Source organism: Pterocles gutturalis, unplaced genomic scaffold, assembly GCF_000699245.1.
Source record: "Pterocles gutturalis isolate BGI_N339 unplaced genomic scaffold, ASM69924v1 scaffold49272, whole genome shotgun sequence".
NCBI classification, from domain to species: domain Eukaryota; kingdom Metazoa; phylum Chordata; class Aves; order Pterocliformes; family Pteroclidae; genus Pterocles; species Pterocles gutturalis.
Genome location: NW_010112077.1, coordinates 15,445 through 35,273, shown reverse-complemented (window position 1 = coordinate 35,273; position 19,829 = coordinate 15,445). Strand labels below are relative to the sequence as shown.

The window sequence follows — 19,829 nt, the reverse complement described above, 5'->3', positions numbered from 1 at the left end:
GAAACCTTGGCCTTGGCAAACGTTATTGGCCTTGTCCAATAACTGATGGTGTGTTATTACTAGTGTCCAGCGCAAGGTATTATAGGCACTTAAAGGACCCAATTTACTTTTCCAAAGACCATTAAGATACCCGAAGAATGATCTCCTGCTCAGGACTGTATAAACAAGACCACACTGTCCAGGACGGGGTGGGGAGACTCCAGGCACAGCCAGTGGCACCTAATGTTCCCAGAGGGGCATACAGTAACCTCCCTGGACAGACAGATGGCCTCCTGGCCACCCTGCAGAGACCTGGACCCCGGGTGCATTTGTAGCCCTAACTGTGTGACTGAGTGCAGCCGTTCTTCATCATCACATCTCCTGATCACACCCCTCAGCCTCACTCGGTGGCCACTGGCAACGCTCTGTTTCAGGTTCCAAGCAAACTGTTTTCCCTTCTTCAGAGCACTGGTCAAAGAAAATGTTATAATGAAGTGACAGTCATTGATAGACATTTCTGCAGAAGATAAACCAGCAAAGCAGAAGCTGAGTACAAGAGAGCAGCCACCTTCTTCTTATTGTCTATGACCATAGAAGAAACTTTCTATCCACTATATGCAGGTCTGTGTCAATGGAAATAGTGCTGAGTATGAATTAAGACTTCCAAACAGGTTCCCACAGCTGTTGTAGGACAGATAAAAAAAGGAGGGATTTTTTCCAGCCCTGGGAGGGCAAAGAATAGAGTGGAGCAGGCAAAGTGACAGTGACAGGTTTGACACAGAGGGCCACTTTAGATGGCAGCTAGCCTCTTCCCAAGGCCAACTGGGCTCTCTGTGCAGAGGACCGTTGTGTACATGTGTGATGGATCATTGTGCACAAGCATGATGGGCTGCAGTGTGACAGACACTGTACTTCGGTTTGTGTGCACAAAAACACAAGACTCATAGCTAGAACAGCAGCTGCCTGGGCCAACGTACCTCACATTGTGTCATTTCAGAGACCCCCTCGCAATGCACCATATCACTGGCTAATGTAGACACACATTGAGAAGTAATCGGCAGTGCCCTTCTTGCTACATCAAAACTTAAAATTTTGGATTATGGAGGAAATGCAATGGCCTCATTCCCACTGCACAGTTCAGCCCTTGGCATCACACAAGATAATATTTTTTCTGATCCTCTACAATTGGTTTTACTGTTCACCAAGTATTAAAGCTATTCCAGAACAAATCTTCTCTCCTCGTTTGAGCACTAAGCACCGCTTAAGGCTACTTTGACTTTTGCAGGAACAGTTTTTTCTGACATATTCTCACAGTGGCCTTGGCCAGGCGTGCTCTCTACATGGCTGCTGCTCTGCTCTGACTGAGTCGTCCTGCTACACTCCCCAGGTCTCTAAACCTAAACCTGAATAACAGCTGAACCTTTCTTACCTCTGGATCATTTTCACATTTATCCTCTCTGTTACACATCTTTCTTGCAGAGAAGGACCAGACAGACCAAACACCTCGTTCCTGAAGCCTATGCCTCAACCCTGCTGGGCCTTCACATGGTTATACAAGCTTGGCCCATGCCCAGCTCAGCTTCTGCTGACTGTTTTCAGGGATAAGATGCAGTAAGAAATAATAGCTGCAGACCATTCTCCGACAGCTTTTCAGACATGTTTCCTCACCAGATGTTCAGCTCTGACTATAAGAGCAATGACCTAATGTACAGTGGGTCAGTGTCACAAACTGTGACATCTCTAAAAGGATACGTCACTGAAAAAAAGAGGGACTTAAAATTTAAAAAGAGACATTCCAATCTGTCACAAAATTTTCAGTTCAAAAGGTCACACTTTCACCCAGCAAACAGCTGTATAACATACATTCAAACACCAGTAACTTGTTCAGCTTTTGCTCTTCCCAGCAAACTAGAGTCCCACTGCTACTCTTTTTGTGGGGTACATTCACACTTCTTAGGTTTGCCACACTAAGACACACGTAAAATGTCTTTAAAAATACTTTAAAAAAACCACTGAAATCTGGGAACTGTAAAATATACCTTAGAGATGGTAACATGACAGAGCTTTAAAGAACTCCTGGCACAGGTTTCTCAAGCCCTCACAAGGATATTGCTTCTGCTGTGACCATCCACGCTGGCATGCACATGCAAGATGTATGATTCTCCCACTCCCAAGCCACAAAGGGATTTTCATTGATGAGACCATATATCTGACATAAAGAAACCCATCAGAATCACTCTCCTACAGCACACAGGGCAAACTGAATCAGAGACAGGGCAAGGAGCAAATACATGCAAAAAAAAGGAATCTTTTTCACTCAGTCTTGAGGACAGTAATTGTAAGGCTTTGGTAGCCCTTGTATTGGAAAGATGTGTATTCTGGATGCTTGTGTTTCATTGGAGTCCATAGGCAACGAAGGTCAGCTTGTCTCTGCAAAGGCTGTAACCTCCGCACAGGCAGACTCTGACCTTGGCCCTGGTGTCAGCCTCTCTGGTGTCAGCCATTGCAATAAGGCACTGCGGCATAAGGTGTAAACAGAGGTGTTCTTTTGCACAGAAGTACAAACCGTGAAGCAAATAGCTTTCATAAGGATAACATTTACTCAGGAAAAAATAATCCACCCCTTGAAACACTTTATCATGGCAACATGAAGTAGTTGGCCTTGAAGACGTTTGCTGTAGAAACCCTCTTTTCAAAAGCACTACACACTGTTCTACCTCAACTTTGAGAGTACTGGTCCCAGGGCTCTGTTTGACTGATGGTATACATCCTGCAGCTTGAGATTGAAACTGTTTGTTCTGTCCCCGCTTGCTTCCTTTTTGCTAGAATGGACACCTAAAATGGCTGTAACAAGCCTACAGGCCACTTCAGAAAGGCAGTGTGAGTCCTCGAGCACAGTGTAGTCAGCTTCCCAGAACGATCGCAACAAATCTAGGGCTGGAGCAAAAGCTCCGGGAAAGGAGAGGCTTCACCCCGCAGAAAGCAAGAGGGCAGATTGACTGACACCAGCTATTTTAGTACTAGGCTGTGCATTTTCCCATGAACGTGGATGCTGATTGCCACATAATCTCTTCAGTGCAGCTAATGGAAGCTTGTAACAGATGTGGGGAGCAGGAACGTTGACAAGGACAAATGAACTCAGATTTCCAGACTCTGATTTCCAGAGTCAAGTTTCAAAATCGTTAACGCTTTGTCTAACAGCTAGTTATAGTTTATGGAGCATTAGAAATAACAAATACAAATCTTACCATAATACCAATACCATAATGCCATACCATAGTATGATTATGTAAACAAGGAAACCATAAACCTGCAATGCTCTCACCCTCCTCATTTCAGGGATGATTATTCTGCCTTTTATTGGGCCCCTATTCATATTTACCACATCATTACCATGATCATTTCCTAAAACACTAGGTGCTTCTGCTGCTATAACTGCCTTGCTTGAATCAATATATTTAGTCTTCATGTGACAATCTTGTGACAATCATGTCACAAGTGGTCTGCACTTCATTCAGTGTCACCCAGTCTGCCTCCTGCTCACCTTTTGTTTTATGTCGCATCGGTAACAGGACTTTATACACTGTATTTTTGTTGACCCACTTAAGATCTGTAACACACCGCACCAGGACCCATTAAATAACTCTTCATCAGAATCTGCTGGTATGGCTCTCATATTCTGCTAAGAACAAGTCATTCAATTATTTGCACTGTTCTTCAACTCATACATATGCATGGGGTTTCTTATTGCCAGCTAGAAACTCTTCAGATGCTATCTTGCCTTTCATAAACAACATGACCGTGTATTTTTGTCCAATGAACTCACTTTGTATGTATTAGATGACTAATAATGTAGATTTTCTCCTGAAAAGCTACAGGTGAAAGTGGTGTTACTTTTGAGATAACAGGAAAAAGCAAGTCTTCTTAAGCCAGAAAATTAATATTAAAAGCTCCATTTAAAATAAATCCAGACATAATAAAAAGATAGCTGTTCATCCCTCAGCCAACCATAACTTTTATGGGGAAAAAAAATAGATTTTTAAGAATATTTTTACCAAAGCAGATCAGCAAATATTATTGTACATAATGAAAGTAGCACTATATTACAAATTTAATGTTTGTGTTTTGAGTGTGATGTTCCTCAAGTTTGGATGTTTCAATTTATTTTAACTTTAATTCATAATTTCCTGGGTATGCACAATAGTAATGTTTTTACCTCTAAACTACTCATCCATAACTTCCAATCAAATTTGTTGAGCTATAATTTTAAATAATAATGAAAAACATGTAATGTTCATTAGTACCCTGACATAATAGTTGCTATTATTAGCCTAGGACCCCACTTTTTATAACTGATACTTTAATGCTCTTGGCAAATTAAGCAATCAAATTACCATTCTACCTAAATTCAGAAAGCAGAGGAATAAAAAAAGATAGGGAATACCAGTATGTTCACATTTTAGTAAGCTCTGTAAAGCAGCACAACATGAAAAGCTTCCAGTAGAATACACTCTACATCAGAAGAGACAAAAATAAACTCTGTAACCTACCTCATATTCCCTGCCATAATGAGAAACAGATTATAAATGTGAGAAAAAATGAAGAGGAAGAGGATGGTACTGAAGAACATTGTCATCCAAGACCCATGGTCCTCTCGAAACATTTTCAGACGAAGCAACTGACCTGTGGTATGAATATTATGAGAAAGCACATTTTAGTCAGTAAATACATGTTTACATGATAATAAAACCAAAATACAGTACTAAACTGTATTTCTTCTTACATTCTATTCTTCCACTGTTATGTGGGGAGGGCAGTTTTAGTGTCATGCAGCCAAACTACTCTTCTGCAGCTCAGCATGAACAGATACTATTCCTACAAAATTACAAGGTTGCTTCCCACAGACTGATTACAAACTGGTTTGGGCTCTTACAATCAGAATCACTGAGGTGGAGGTCTGAAGGAGTCCACATCACATCTTTGGTGGTGGTTTTATATACACGACACATGCTTTTACATGCTGTTTAAGCAGTTTTCGATGTTTCCCTGTTTTAACCATCAGTATCTCTTGGCACAGCAAGCTGAGCAGCCATGCACAAGTGAACAAGACACTGACCCATCTAGAAAAAAAATAAAATTTACCTTTTCTTGTTTTTTCTTTCATTTGAATTAGTTCCATCAACCTGCTGACCTTGAAGCTCAGTGAACAGTTGTGCTGCACATCTGTGCAAAACTGGGAAGGAGTAATGGACTGGAAGGGCAACTGCCTAAACCATCGTGTTTTATAAAAACTGCTACATCCTAACACTCCAAAACAAATGCCACAGCAGGGAAGATCTTATGACATTAGTCTAGATCTCAAGGCAAGAGCCATTTTTTAGTGGCATTTGAGCAATATTTAGAGAAACAAGCCTATTTATAAATTTTGAAGTGTCATAAGTACCTAGTTTGTTGCCAGTTATTTCCTGATCAGCAACAAAAGAGTCATTAAATCTCGATGGTTGCCTGTTTCTTTCCACAGACTATAGACAGCACCAGGTAACATATCATATGTCAGGATAACAGTGATCTCATCATATCCATTTGTCCAGCTTGTGAAAAATACAAACATGGAATAGAATTGAGGACTTGGGACATTTGGGCTCAGGAGAAAAAGAGATCATTTGCTTTTCTGAGAAGGTGACTGCAGGACCAGTTGAGGATAAAAGAAATTGCCTGACTAGAGGGAAACTCCATATATCCAAGGAAAAGCCATCTCTCAGTCAAAGACAACTCCTGCTTAAGTCCAAAAGTACACAAAAATACATGGTTATTAATAAGTAAATAATACCCCTCCCCTCAGGAAAATTGACTGAAAAATACTGTGCAATCTCATTGTTCCTCTATTTTGTGAGGTAGTACAAGGCTACCACATGTTCTCATCTGCCAGTCATTTAATGTCAACAAAGGAAACTTTGAAAATTCTGACTCCAATACTACTGAACTGCTCAGCTGGGATGACCTCACCCAACAGTGTGATATGCCCCGGGCAAGTGCCAGGAGCCTTAGAAACAGTTTCAAATTCTACCAGAGACCTCCAGTGACATTACGGACAAATCACGTGCACTCTATGCTCAAGTCCTTGATCCACCAACGTGAAGAACAATATTATTCTCTTGCTTATCATGTAGACTTCCACTACATTATCCCACAACAAGGCCAGAAACTGATCAAGCCTGTAAGGGGTAACATTAAAAAAAATCATATAACAAAAGAGAATAGAGCTTACAGCCAAACTTACAATGAAATTACTATTAATTTCCAAGTCAGATATGTACACCAAATGTCACCACATCACAGAGAACTAAACATTCCCTAGAGTATTTGAGCTGTGATTGTTTCTCATGGTAATGTTCTTGCCATTTCACGAATGCAATATTACAAGTTTGTCAGAGCAAGACTGATTTAACTGTCCTATCCTCAAAAGTCTTACCCCAATACAATGCTCTTAATTAATTAATTAATACAACTCTTCCCATCCTCAGAAGGTTGATGGAACTAACTCAAATGATCCCACGTGCAGGTGGGAACCATGAGGCAGAAGAAAAAGCGATATGTAGGTCAGTGTGGTGAACCAAGCTCTGTGATGGGGCAAGACCAACATAGGTCCACAGACCAGTCCAGCATTAGGGCAGCAATAACAAGGATTCTGGCAGGGAAAAAGAGGGAAGAAACAGGAAGCGCAAATACACATATACATGCCCTAAGCCCCTGTATTCCTCTTTCACCGCTGGAAACAATGACAGGCCTAGCTAGACTGGGGATGTGCAATAAGTCTGTCCTTCCCTAAAAAGCAAGCAGAGGCTGCTATGGCAATAGCAATTTATCCTGATTTATTGAGAGGAGGGGCTTAACAATAAAAGATATCTCTCTTGCACTTTGATACCTACTCCCTGAAGACCTGCCATTGCATATGGAACATTACTGAATAATTGGATTAAAAACACTACTCGCAAAACAGAGCTGTGATTTTAGAAGGTCCAGATTAATGGAGAGGAAAAGCACAGCTGAGAATCTAGACTTCTGTAAAATAGATTATTTCAACCTTTCCAGAACAGGTAAGAGAAAGATTTATTAAGTATTCATTGCACCTGTATTCTCCAAAGCAATATAATTTTCCCTATTTAGCTATTAGACACTGATTAATACATACACATACTTATAAATTTCATATTTTTTAAAGTACTTTTCATAAATATTGTCTTTGGTAGGCAAATTCTTACACCTTAACTATCCTTCTACTGTAGCTTACGTTTGCCATATAGGCTTCATTAACTCTCAAGTAAGTACATGAACATAATTTTTTAATGAAAGAAATAGTAGCTTAATCACAAAAGAGATTGAGTCATTAAGAAGAAAGGAATTGGATATTAGCATAATCTACTTACCTAATTGCATACAGATACTGCTGTATATTACCTATTGTTCCCATTGTAGTAGTACGTATAATATGCTAAATGCAGTTGAACTAAAATATGTAAAATAGTCCACTTAGTACTCACACTGCATTATATCCTTTCATATCAATTCAGTTGAATGTAAAAAGGGAATGCATGAGATGACTACCTAACAGGTAAGACATTAAAGTAAAAATTGCAAATAATGCTTGACATATTTATAACAAAACATAGCACTCCCTGTAAAATGCTTTATTAATTTTATAAGATGAGCTAAAAGGTTACACTTTGAGAGCAGATGTAACAGAAATATATTGGTGTCTGAATAGTCAGAAATGTGGAAAACATATCTGGTAACTGGAATACATTTGAAGTAGATTCAAATATAGTTGCAAACAGACAAACGAAACTCTCAGAGTAATCCAAAGAAATAAAACAGTTCATGTAAAATCAGGGCTTCTACTATAAAGAATAGCAAGCAAAAAAGAGCAAGTGGTGAAGAGATAGTAGATAAGGAATAAAATTACGTAAAATAAGATGTTAACTCAGCTAAATCTCTTAATCTTTCTTTTACTTCAGAACAAATTAATCACTTATTATGACCTTGTTAAAATGTCAAAAAAAAAAACCCACAGGTATGACAGGGAAGAATATGGTTCCTAAGATATATTTACACATACAAAATTAGATATTTTTAAAATAGACAAACACATGGAACTTTGCAAATGCAAGTTAAATGCCATATGAACTACTACGAGTGATAAATTGTGAGCTACCATTAGCTATGTACATAAAACATTATTTTCAGTGATACAACATTTCTTAGCTCCAAAAGAAGTCTTCTCAAAAAGTGATTTTTTTACTGAAGCAAGGTCTTCTATCTACTCCAAGACATGGGAGGCCACAGCACAGGTACAAGGGGAACACAGAGAAGTAGAGACTTCAGGTTTTAGGGCACTGCAACAAACCAGGCAGTAAATCAGCTCATCAGCTGAAACCCGCTTGACTTCCTAGAACAGTGTGCAGGCACTGTCAGGGACAATGACAGAGGAGCTTGCAGATGTTCACTGTCATAGAGTCACAGATCTAAGCCATATTTCTTTCAGCTCCAGGAGAAGAGACAACACCATAGGCAGATATCAATACTGAGTCAATCAAACAGAACACTTTTTAAAAAATTAAAAGTTTTATAGCATCTCTAGACCCACAGCCCATAAGCTGATTGTATTCATTAGACTGCTTCTTACAGGAGAATCATAAAATTCTTACCCATTAATTCAGCACGCCTTCTTGTCTTAATTACGAGTGATGGAGACCATAAACTTCAACCCTTTCCTGGGCACATGTGTAATATTCTAATATCTAGTCCATCAAACCAGAGGTATTCCTTTAATTTTGGATGCTCCATCATGTGATTGCTCTTTCCATTTAATGTTCATGGCCATCTCCATCAATGTCTGAAACTGTCGAGCTGAAAAATTAATCTCAACATATTGGAAGTCTTTTTTAGCCTTGAAAGCCCAATCCTGCTCTCATCAAAGTCTGGCAAGTCTGTTCTGAGTCAGCACTAACACCATATGCAACTCGTCATCTGTCACAGTATAATGTCATGGTGCTTTGGCTCATTGTGTCACTGCTACGATGTGTGTATGTGTGTTGGTTGGCTTCGTCTGAGAATGCACGGACTTAGCAGCAAACACAATAATGTTCAGAACAAGAAAGTCTTCTTAAACTACAGATGCAAAATTCTGGACTTGAACCGTGAAGAAGATCTAGTCACATCTTGTAGCTCAAGTTATTCTGTTGGTTCTAAGATGGTAGTCAGAAAACTTATCGTTGTCTGATATAAAAAACCATGTCACTTCTGAAAATCATTACAGCACATACACAGATCCACTGGACATCGGGGTAGCTCCCATGGCATCAGGAGACAGCAGGGCATAGACTGTCTACTCACATGCAATGACACTGGGTCCTGGTTGTATAAGAGTCTTCAAATTCTTCTGATGGAAGACCAGGAGTTCTTGTTATAGCACCAAGCTGGTGGTCAAACCCCTTTTGTTCTTCTCTTGTTTATTATGTTACCTCAGGAGAGGTTCTTTTTATCTCTGCACCCGTTCCCCTGTATCCACCTTTTAAGTCACTCACATCAATTGCAAAGCACACTGTTTCAAGAATCTAGTCTTGGCTATGGCCTCTAAGCTCTACTATAATACAAAGAATTAATAGGAGACAATAAGAATATTTTAGAAAATCCAGATATGAATCCCAAGGTAGACACATGGGAAATGCCTACACAAACACAGACATATTTTCCGATGACTGTCCAAGCTCCAAATGCACCTCACTCAGCCGTGCAGTTCCAGCCCTTCCAGTGACACAACTAACCCAGAGTGCGATCCAGTGAACTGAAGGTGATGAAGGGGGTACGGGATTTATTAGTTCAGGTCTGTAATTGCCCCAACACAGTTACAAACCTACAAATGCAGGCTTCATCCACCCAGTTTACAGCAAAGTGGAGCAGGTGGCACAGCTGTCTGTCTCCCTCGATTTAGACCTACCTCTAGTCCTTTTCGAGGAGCTTGATGAGATCAGAAATCTGGCATTACAATTCCCTCATGCAGCTATGGCCATGCTGTCTGTAGCCTCTTCAGGGCTATTTATACTGCCAGTACAACTTGGAATCAAGTGCTTAGTGCCTTCATTCGAAATTATTGAAAAGGAAGGCAGAGAGGTAGGAAATACAATTTAATTCAAAGCACATGTGACCTCTAGCCAAGAGGATTTTAGGAAAAGATAACTTTCTGATACATATTCAAACCTCTTTTAATTGAATAAATTATAAGAAAATGTTATCTGTATTGTGCCTATTAGGGTGGCTAGATTTTAAAGAATTTATGGGGATATCTTATAAACTTCAGCTGAAGAAAAGAATTACACAAAGTTTGTGTAATTTTTTATGTTCACAAAGGCTATGGAGAAGAGTAGATTTTTCCCTAGGTTAAAGTACAGTGCTTCGGTACTTAACAAAATACATTTAGAGAGCTAACATTCTCCACCTGTGAAATAGACTGGGAGTAGAACAGATGGCTTTCCATCCACATTCACTTTCTGGAAAGCAATTTGATTGCTTTTATTGCTGTTCTTATAGAGAAACAACTTTCCTTCCTAATTTCGTTGAGTACAGTCTGAACTAGCTTTTTGTCAGTTCACTGCCTGGGTTAACTATAAATTTGCAAAGCACAATAAAGCAGTCTCTATTTAGCAGGACTTCACTGCAGCTCATGTTTGCTATATTTTGACCCATGAACATACCTTTGAAAAGTCATATTGTATTAAGGTTGACATGAAAGCAAAACCTTACATTCAAAAAAAACACTACTATCAACTTAATTAAGCTGTTCATAAATTTTCAAGGAATTAATAACATTTTGAAAAAGTCCTTTCTTCCATTCAAAGTGTGGTTTGTACTGAGTAAAATTTTATGCTGTCATCCTATCAAGCACTGTAGTAGACTCTGATCTATAAATGGCTATTTGGATGACCCTCATACAAAGCTCCTACTTAGACATATCTTACAGTTTGGCATCTGCTGCAACTTTTGGAGAGAGGTTCTAGAAACATAATAAACTGCAATTGGTGACAGCTCATTCTGGCAGAATATTCCAGCCTTTATTTTGTTTTTCTTTAGGAGTACAAAATCATTGGGATTAAACATAAGACTTTAAAAGCATAAAAACCTTGCTTTGAAAAAATACACTGCAGACCTATATTCCAGATATTCCAAAATGGGCATTGATACAAACTGGGCCATAAAGAGTAAGACAAAATGAATTCTCTCTGACCCTACCACAAGCCCAATGTTTTTGGCCTGGGACATTAATTTACAGAGGAATGGGTTGTTTTTTTTAAAAAAGGCAGTTTCTTCAGAGCTTTAGATGGAAAGGTTGCTGTGGACTTCAGCCCAAGCAGGATTTCATCCTGATTTGTTTTGATGTTGTCTTCTGGATATCAGTGACAGCCCACTGCACAGCTGCCCCCATGACATGTGCCTCTAGGCCCAGTATGGATACCCAAGGCAGTCAAAGCAGGGACAGAACAAGCAGTTACTATCCTCCTGTCCTCTCTTCTGCTTCTTTCAAAGCTAGACACACATACATCAGTGACCAAGGGAACGCTGCTGTTACTGAGGGTGCATGCTTTTTTTGTCTGATCTATCATACACTACACTAAATATTAGAGAGGAAAGAATATGAGGATTTGAATAAAAGTTCATTAAGATCTGCCTGTGCTGGTGTTGCTGTAGAGCAAGCTTTACATGTTATCTGCTTGGCATTTACCTTTTTTTTCAGAGAGCTTGTACATCATACCATATTCTGAGTTCTTTGCCAGTTCAAATATACTGGATTTAACTGAAAAGTTTTGAATTTTAAACTAAATACATTTAATTCAATTCAATTTTTATTGTAAAAACTGTTGGTCTCTTTTTTCCCTTTAGGCACACTCCATGAAAAGATGATGAATGGTACATGCACTACTTTCATTTGCAACAGAAATCCTAAACTGGAGTGGTACTGTTATTTGTTGCTTCTGGTTTGTCTTTTCACTTTACTAGCAGGATTTCTTGGCAATATACTCGCACTACGACATTATGCGTACTGCATGAAGACATGGACTACCAGTACTATATTTCTGTTTAATTTAGCACTGTGTGACTTGACTTGGACTCTCATGGCACCTTTTTCAGTATATTACAGTCTCCAGAAGTCAGCTGTCTATTCCAGTCAAGCATTTTATCAGATCATAAGACTATTTTTTAGTATTAATATCTATGGAAGTGTCTATTTCCTGACATTCATCAGTTTTGACAGGTATGTAGGTGCTGTCCATCCTATCACTTCATTAACATGGTGGGACAAACGAAAGGCTGTGTTTTGTACCATCGCCGTATGGATCTTCATAGTGATTGCATCAATGCCCGAGATCTACTACACAGTTGCAGCTGGAAGACAACACAACATCCCATATGCCCTGGATGGCACTGAAGAACCTCTACAATTTGCAGTGCCATTCACACTCTCCAAGATTGTATTGAGATTCCTAATTCCAGTCACAGTCATCTTTACGTGCTATATGTTGACTCTAAAAGCACTACTACAACTCAGTAAACGTCAGCAAAGAAGGAACAGACTTGTTAGACCCCTGTTACTGATTTCAGCCGCTATGATTGTATTTGCTGTTTCTTTCATACCTTATCATGTTATGATGATGGTGATACTAATTTACAGAAGTAATTGTCAATCACCCTGTGGGAACATAAGCACATTAAGTGCCATTTATAAAGTCACTGAGATCATCTGCAGCATCAATAGTTGCCTTGACCCAATCATTTTTACGGTAGCAAATAAGACATTCTGTCAAAGAATTAAAACTATAAAATGCCATCCCAAATGCCAGTGCTGCTGCTGTCTGACAGAAAAGGTAAGGGACATCACTCTGTCCTCAAGAAGAATGACTTAAACACCAATCTACCAAGACAAGCATCTCTCCCTGCCCATTTGGCTTTGTGCCATCAGGTCTGTTTAAAATTTGGTCTCCTGTATTATATAGCAATCTCTTGAGTTAGCAAGAATAGACAGCAATGCACAGTAAAACTTAATACATACATCTACCAGAAAAGAAATACTAGCAACTCCTAGCTTTACAGAATTGTCATTTTAAATATTCTTGTCATAAATACACCTTAATTTACTGTGAAACAACGCTTCTTACCTGTATGTAGATGCAACATGGAATGAACAAGGAAGAAAAGTTCTAAGCAGCTACTTCAGTTCTTGGCCAAAAAAAATACATTAAAAAATACATTACAGGGTTGAGGAGCCTTCTTATAGTTAATTATTTTTTCATCTGTTTGTAAGTGCTGCTGTGATTGGACTGTGCAATTAATAACAACCATGATGCTTACAGCTGACCTTCTCCAGCATTTGAGGAGAGGCTTTCTCCAAGTACTTCATTTTAATGCTGCTTGCACTAGAGCTACACTGGCACTGCTAGTGGAACCTCATTAACCTGGGTAAGTGCAGCACATTTCCGAAAACAAACAAACAAACAAAAATAGTAAAATAAAATCCCTGAGGATAGTCAGAGCCACAGTGAACCTGCTCATGAAGCAAACAAGCACAAATTGAAGAGCTTTGTTCAGTCTTCCCCCAAGCAGCAAGAGTTCCAAACCAATAGTCAGGGCACACTAGTGGCATCCCTCAAACCCTGGGCAATTACAGCTGCTTCTCATAAGTGTTCTGCTTCAGGGGAGCATGTGGTTCTGCAATGAACTCTGAACTCATCAACAGGGAGAAGGGTGCACAGAAGTTCTGAAATACACAGGTGTCTGAGCTGCAGAGTAAGAGACGTTACTGCACAGGAGTGCTTCTTCTCCTGTTCCTTTAGGGTCTTAGCATCCCAGTTTCAGGACAGGCTAAGGCAGTTATTCTACAGTGCATTTTAATCATTAAAACAGCACAATATAGAGTCATCAGAACATCCACCTTCAAGAGTCATTAAATATGTGTTCTTTGAACAGATTGTATGGGCAAAATAATCATGTTCCATAATCAGCCACCTGCTGACCTGCTTTCTTGCCAAGTCCCACACACTGCCTTGGTAATTATAAAACACCATGTATCAGTGAGCATGTTTAACTTTATTTTCAGAAGTTATTAGTGACAAAGTACTTTTTAATATACTTTGTACAGTGTCTTAATCTTTAATTTCCATAGTTTTAATGTAATTTTGTCCTCACATGTCTCTATGTGAAAATAATTTTATTCTACATGGGTGTTAAATCTCTCTTGTATATCTCAATTGTATTAAGTAAATATATATGTATATATAATAACTATAACAATGGGGTTTTTATTGTCTATAATGGTGACGTGAAATGAAGAACCAGGTCCTGGTAATCTGAAACACTTTAAATGCATTTGGATGTACTGGCAAACGCACAGGATCTCGTAGTAAAATTGCGTGCCTATATTCCGTGCAGGGTAGTTACATCCTCATCTCACTGAAGTTCTGCTTTTTTCCTTTGATAATTTCTCAATCTTTCAATTTCTCTTATTTGAAAAGAAAAACAGTCACCTTTTTTTTTTTTTTCCATGCATTAATTGTCTATTGGAAACACCACAGGGTTGTTAACAATGCATTGGCTTCCTTAAGAGAGCTTTTTAATCCACCAACGGGCACCCATCAGCAATTACCTCTTATAATATACGCTTACATCTCAGACTGATACAGAAACAATGTCAATGCCATTTAGTGACAAAGGTGCTCTCAGCACGAAAAAGGACAGAACAGGAGAAATTAGTGTGAAGCTCTGGGCTACAAGAGTTTATTGCTCCCAATGGATTGCACCTAGGATTGTAGGCAGTAAGCTATTTCCAAAATCAAACACTTGCCATGTTTATCATTCAATCTATCTTTCAAGGTACAGATACACTGTTTCTTTCTCCTTTCTCCACCTCAGTATTGCAATTCAGCAGGTTAATTTGTCTGTGTTCAGACTAGGTAAAATTCAATATGAAATCAAAATATGCTTTTCTAGACACAAAATTAAACATGAAAACTCATTGCAGTCCTGGGCTAGAAAAGATAACTTCACACCTCTGGGAAGCAAAAATTCTCAGGTTTTACCTGCTAGGACTTCTAGTGTGTGAGCTTTTTCAGGAGAGACAACAATGACTTAGTTCAGCAGTTTCTCTAAATTTTCTAGAGACTTTTAATAGCAAAACAGATCATTATATTTTATATATCTACTATATAGATGTTAATTTTGCTATTACATATTAAGCACGTATCGTTAGAAAGATCTTTTGTTGTTAATGAAGAAAGAAGCATTAAACACAGAAGAAATTGTGAAAAACATTAGCAAAGTTACTTCTTGATTTTGGAAAAAAAGTGGATTGTTTCCTCCTGAAGTGTTGCATTTGTAACACCTATGAATGCAGACTGTGCTCACAAATACCCAAAGTTGTCAAGAATAAAATTAAAAATTACAATTAAATATTGGATTGAAAGCCTCTAGTGAGCTCAAGATGAGTACAATAATCAAAAAGCTTCATAGATAACCCTTCCACAACTCACATGCAATGCATTTTGCAAGCAGCATTAATGTAGGTTGCAGAGATTCTCAAGCAAAGTCTAGAGTTTCTCTGCCTGTGTTTCACTGTGTAGAAAGAAAAACTAAGGCAACAGTAAAGAAATGCTTTAAAGTCAGTGTGAGAGTCTGACTCATAAAAAAAAAAAGGCAGGGAGAAATTTCATTCTGGTCAGGTAATCAGAACATAAAACGTATTTAACTGAACAAGAATGACCTTTATATTCTCAGTGTGACTGAACTATGCGGTATACTCACACAGAAAGATGCAAGATGAGATGCTTTTTACTTTCTGTCAGCATCACCCTATCAAAGAGCTGCATGGTCCAGGGGACAGATGATGGAACAATGCCAGGAACTGCCACCATGGGCCTGGGAGAGTATCAACGAGCACTGTGCCAGCGACCAGGGAAGGACCGGGGAGCAAACAGGCAGGGACCTGCCTTTCCATGGGAGAATCCAGACCTCAGCCAACTCAGAAGATAAAAATTGCCATGAAATCTTGCTCCTCATGATACTCAGATGTGAATACACCCTAGTAGCTGACAAGGCTTCTAGACATTTCTTTGCCTGTTCATAAGTGGTTCTATAATTAATCAATTAAATACACTTTTTAAAAGTGTTTTTGTTCAGACAGGCTGAACTAATGCTAATGTTGTCCTGACTGAAATCAAAGGTTTTCTACAAAATAAGAGTTAAAAGGCACAAGACATCTGTTCATATTTACTTGGTGATATTTTTATTTGGAAATACATTCTCCTAAAATGTTTTATTATTATATTCCCCAGATAGATCGACATAAACAAATAAAATTAAATAAGTTTATTCCATTTTGCTACAACAAGCTAACAATAAACTAAACACCTAAGAGCCAAAGTCAACATCTTCTACTACGACAAGTATGTTGCAATACTGGTTTCTCACAGATGTTTGTTTGGATTAAACCTGAGGACATGGTATCCAATTAAATGCCCAGCTGTTGTAATGACTTTGAGCACATTATTGAACATTGCAACAATGTATTAATCTACAAAACTGACTGCAAGGTATGGATAGCTTTCAAGTACCGTATCTAGATCCTAAGATATTAGAGTGGTGGACATCTTTGTAATATGCTAGATGAATACAAAATAGACCACAGCCTGAAAGATTTAACCATTTATGTATGTGTTCAGCTGTGCTCAGAGAAACAACTTTCTCGTCTACTACTGTAAATTCAGCATTGTTTTGTAAGCAAAAATCTTTAGAACAAAACCCTCTAAGTTGAAGAGGTACATTTTGCTACAAATGTCCCAAAGCTGCTCTCTAACTAAAGCCATCTTTATGCACCTGCTGTTTTCCATTTGCCTTTGTAATACTTTTATCTCACAAACTACCTGAAATTTTCATACTTAGTAAGACATGACCTTACCCTTTTTAAATACAAATGTTCAAATGTTACTGAAAGTTTGGTTTTCTCTTCAATATACATGAATGAATGTATTCTGACATCAAAGTTTTTCTTTTCCATGCCTCAGAAACACCTCACTTGGCAAAAAGCTATTACAAACAGTACCACAAAGCAGTTAAAATACTTCACCTTTGTACACTGCTTTCATCAGTGGAAGTCAAAGCTCTTTAGGCAGAAGAAAAAATATGCCTAGCCTGATTATACAACAGATGTAGAGGCAGGTAATATGGCCAAGTCCACCATCCGTCTTGCAGGCAAACATAGCTTCTCCTTTCCTGCCTTAGAGAAACAGCCAAGTGTCAGGGCTGCCAAGTCTCCCCACGCTGTGCCTGGAGCCTGCAGTCAGAGGCGATGGGACATGCTGGCCCCTGTGCAGGGACCTACCACCTCTATAGCCCACTCAGACACTCTTTTCAGGCCTTCTCCCAACTTACAACTTACCAGCTCGGTCTCTTCTTCTTCACATGACCCAGCATGGATGGGGCTTCCTCCGACTGGGAAAGGTGAACCTTAATCAGGGAGAACTGCAGTTCTCAGCTTTTGCAGTCTAAGGTAAAATGCAGCCTAATGTCACAAAATGTAATAGTCAAGGTGTCAGCTACTGACCTAGCTAGAAAAGTGATGTCCTCGCAAAGTACACCATGTGCTAGGGCAACAGGAACCTAGGATCTCCAGTTTCCCACCAGGCCAGCCAACACCGGTCAGAAGACCAACACTAGTAGCCAGACATCTTTCCATCAGGCTTCTTGTGTAGCCTGTCTTACCTGATCTGGGTGTTCTCAAGGGCCTGGGCTGAACTAGAAACTGCAGGTGAGCAAATGCAGGTGAAATGTATAGCACTGTGCCTTCCTCTAAAATGTTGTAATAGTCTTCACAGATTGCTTGCGAGTTCTCAAAGAAAAACGAATAGCAATGCAAATGTTCATAAGAATGCACATTAATCTTTTAATACAAAAACAAGAATAGCAACACGGACTTTTGCTGCTGTAAGGGAAGGGATGACATTTTCTTTTCTTAATGGATTATCCAAAGACAACTGAGAGCAGGATGATAATGGTCGGTGCTATCTCCTGTATCGAACCTTGCAGGGAATTCATAAAGGCACCACATCTCCCTTCTTGCTTTACATTAATGTAATTACTATTACCTAGATACAATACCTTGAGCTGCTGTTGTGAAAAAGCTGTAAAATGCAGATAATGTGGGAAGACTTAAAGCTACGCCAGAATTACAGTGTGTAGGCAGGCTTAATTCTGAATTTTTCTGCATCTGTCAATTTCCATTATACAGACTTAACATATAATTTTAATTATAGACTTTACTCTTCTGATGTTATTACTTCAGGTTTAGACAACTGTGCTGATGCAGTTAAAAGGAAACCTGTAAAAACAGATATTGATTTCCTATAATGCTTTAGAACATTTTTTAGTAGGGAAGCAACAGAAAACCCTGCATTAGCAATAGAAAATGCTAACGTATTTGTTCTTGAGGTGCAGATTTTTAAATTCTGTGTGGCTGTATCCCAGGTTGTAAAATGAATGTGAAATAATTTTTCTCTCTTTAGATGTCCTCACTTCATAACAAAAGAAAAGTTGGTTAGAAGGCACATACAAATTATATTTTTGCACTCTTTATCCTTTAAGAATCTTTAGCATTTTTAAGAAACCTGTTTTTTTTTTTAACTGCCAGACCTATAAAAGCAACTTCATGATCTTCCTCCGTTTTTTTAATTTTAGAGCTACAATGTTTCAGCATCTTATACATAATGCCTACAGAAACTACATTTTCTTTCTTTGAATTCATTGGAATCCAAATTACACAGTAGGTAAAAGAAACACAGCAGTATTTATATCCCATATAATGCTGATGTTGAACTCTGAAGGGCAGTGCTGTAATCTCTGTTTTTCAATACCTGTTTAGCGATAGTCTGCAACAACTTGTCAAAATATTTTTTTCTATACTATTTGTTCTTTTCGGCTGAAACTGCACTGAAAATGATCCACAAGCTTATTGTTCACAATAAACAGAGTTGCTTACAAACTATCTACCACACAGCCTTTTAAAATAAATATTTATAAAGTATTTTTGAGCCAGAAAACAAAGCAGATTTTGTCATCATCCCTCTAGGAGCACCTACAGGTTCACTAATGGTCATTCCATGGCACAGTAAATTGCAAACCTGATTGTCATATAAACATATAAAAATATAAACATAGTTGCATATGTTTATATGTAAATAGCTTACTATGTTTAAATAATAGCAAATATGCATAACAGACCTTTAGCTTGTTTTGAATGAGGAATGCCCCCTTCTATCAAACACATGAAGTGGAGGTTGACAGCGGACAGCCACCCACAACTAACCCCAGTGCTGAACTGGAACTCAAAAGAGATTTAGATTTGACCACGAGCTTTGCCAGAGATTTTCTATAGGACTAGGGCAAGCAATGCTGTCTCTGGGACTCAGTGCAGGGAGTATCAGGGTCACTACTAAGCGCACACGCTGAGCCATCCAAGACTGGCAGAGAGCAAGAGACAGAAGAGATTTACATTTCCTTGAGGCAAAAAAGTAGTCACTTGGTCAGTCAAATACAGGAGATAGCAGGTGTTCTAACAAAAATAATTAGTGTCTCAAAGTAAGTGAAACAATGCTCATTGTAATTAAAAAAAAAAAAAAAAATGAGCTAGACTCTCTCCTGGTCAAGAACAGAGTACACTATTTGTCTAGGCCCCCTCAGTGGATGAGTGCTCCCATGGAGGACACTGCAAATCTAACACTGCCAAGTCCACCAAGCCCATTCCCCGAGACACT

The 19,829-nt window shown here is 38.8% G+C and overlaps 2 protein-coding genes across 2 annotated transcripts in view; one reads left to right on the top strand and one right to left on the bottom strand.

Moving 5' to 3' along the window:
- Positions 1-4,529: 4,529 nt before the first annotated feature.
- The window catches only part of LOC104462098 (transmembrane protein 117-like), a gene marked incomplete at its 3' end in the record, with an annotated part of 28,799 nt that continues 13,499 nt past the window's right edge, over positions 4,530-19,829 (bottom strand). The window contains exon 2 of the mRNA XM_010073915.1: positions 4,530-4,662. Within this exon, the coding sequence (XP_010072217.1) occupies positions 4,530-4,662 (133 nt within the window). The remainder of the gene's footprint in view (positions 4,663-19,829) is intronic.
- Positions 11,204-18,426, top strand: LOC104460848 (P2Y purinoceptor 1-like). Its single transcript, XM_010073914.1, has 3 exons — positions 11,204-11,234; positions 11,914-12,579; positions 18,362-18,426. Exons 1-3 carry the CDS (start codon positions 11,204-11,206, stop codon positions 18,424-18,426), a joined length of 762 nt encoding a protein of 253 aa, XP_010072216.1.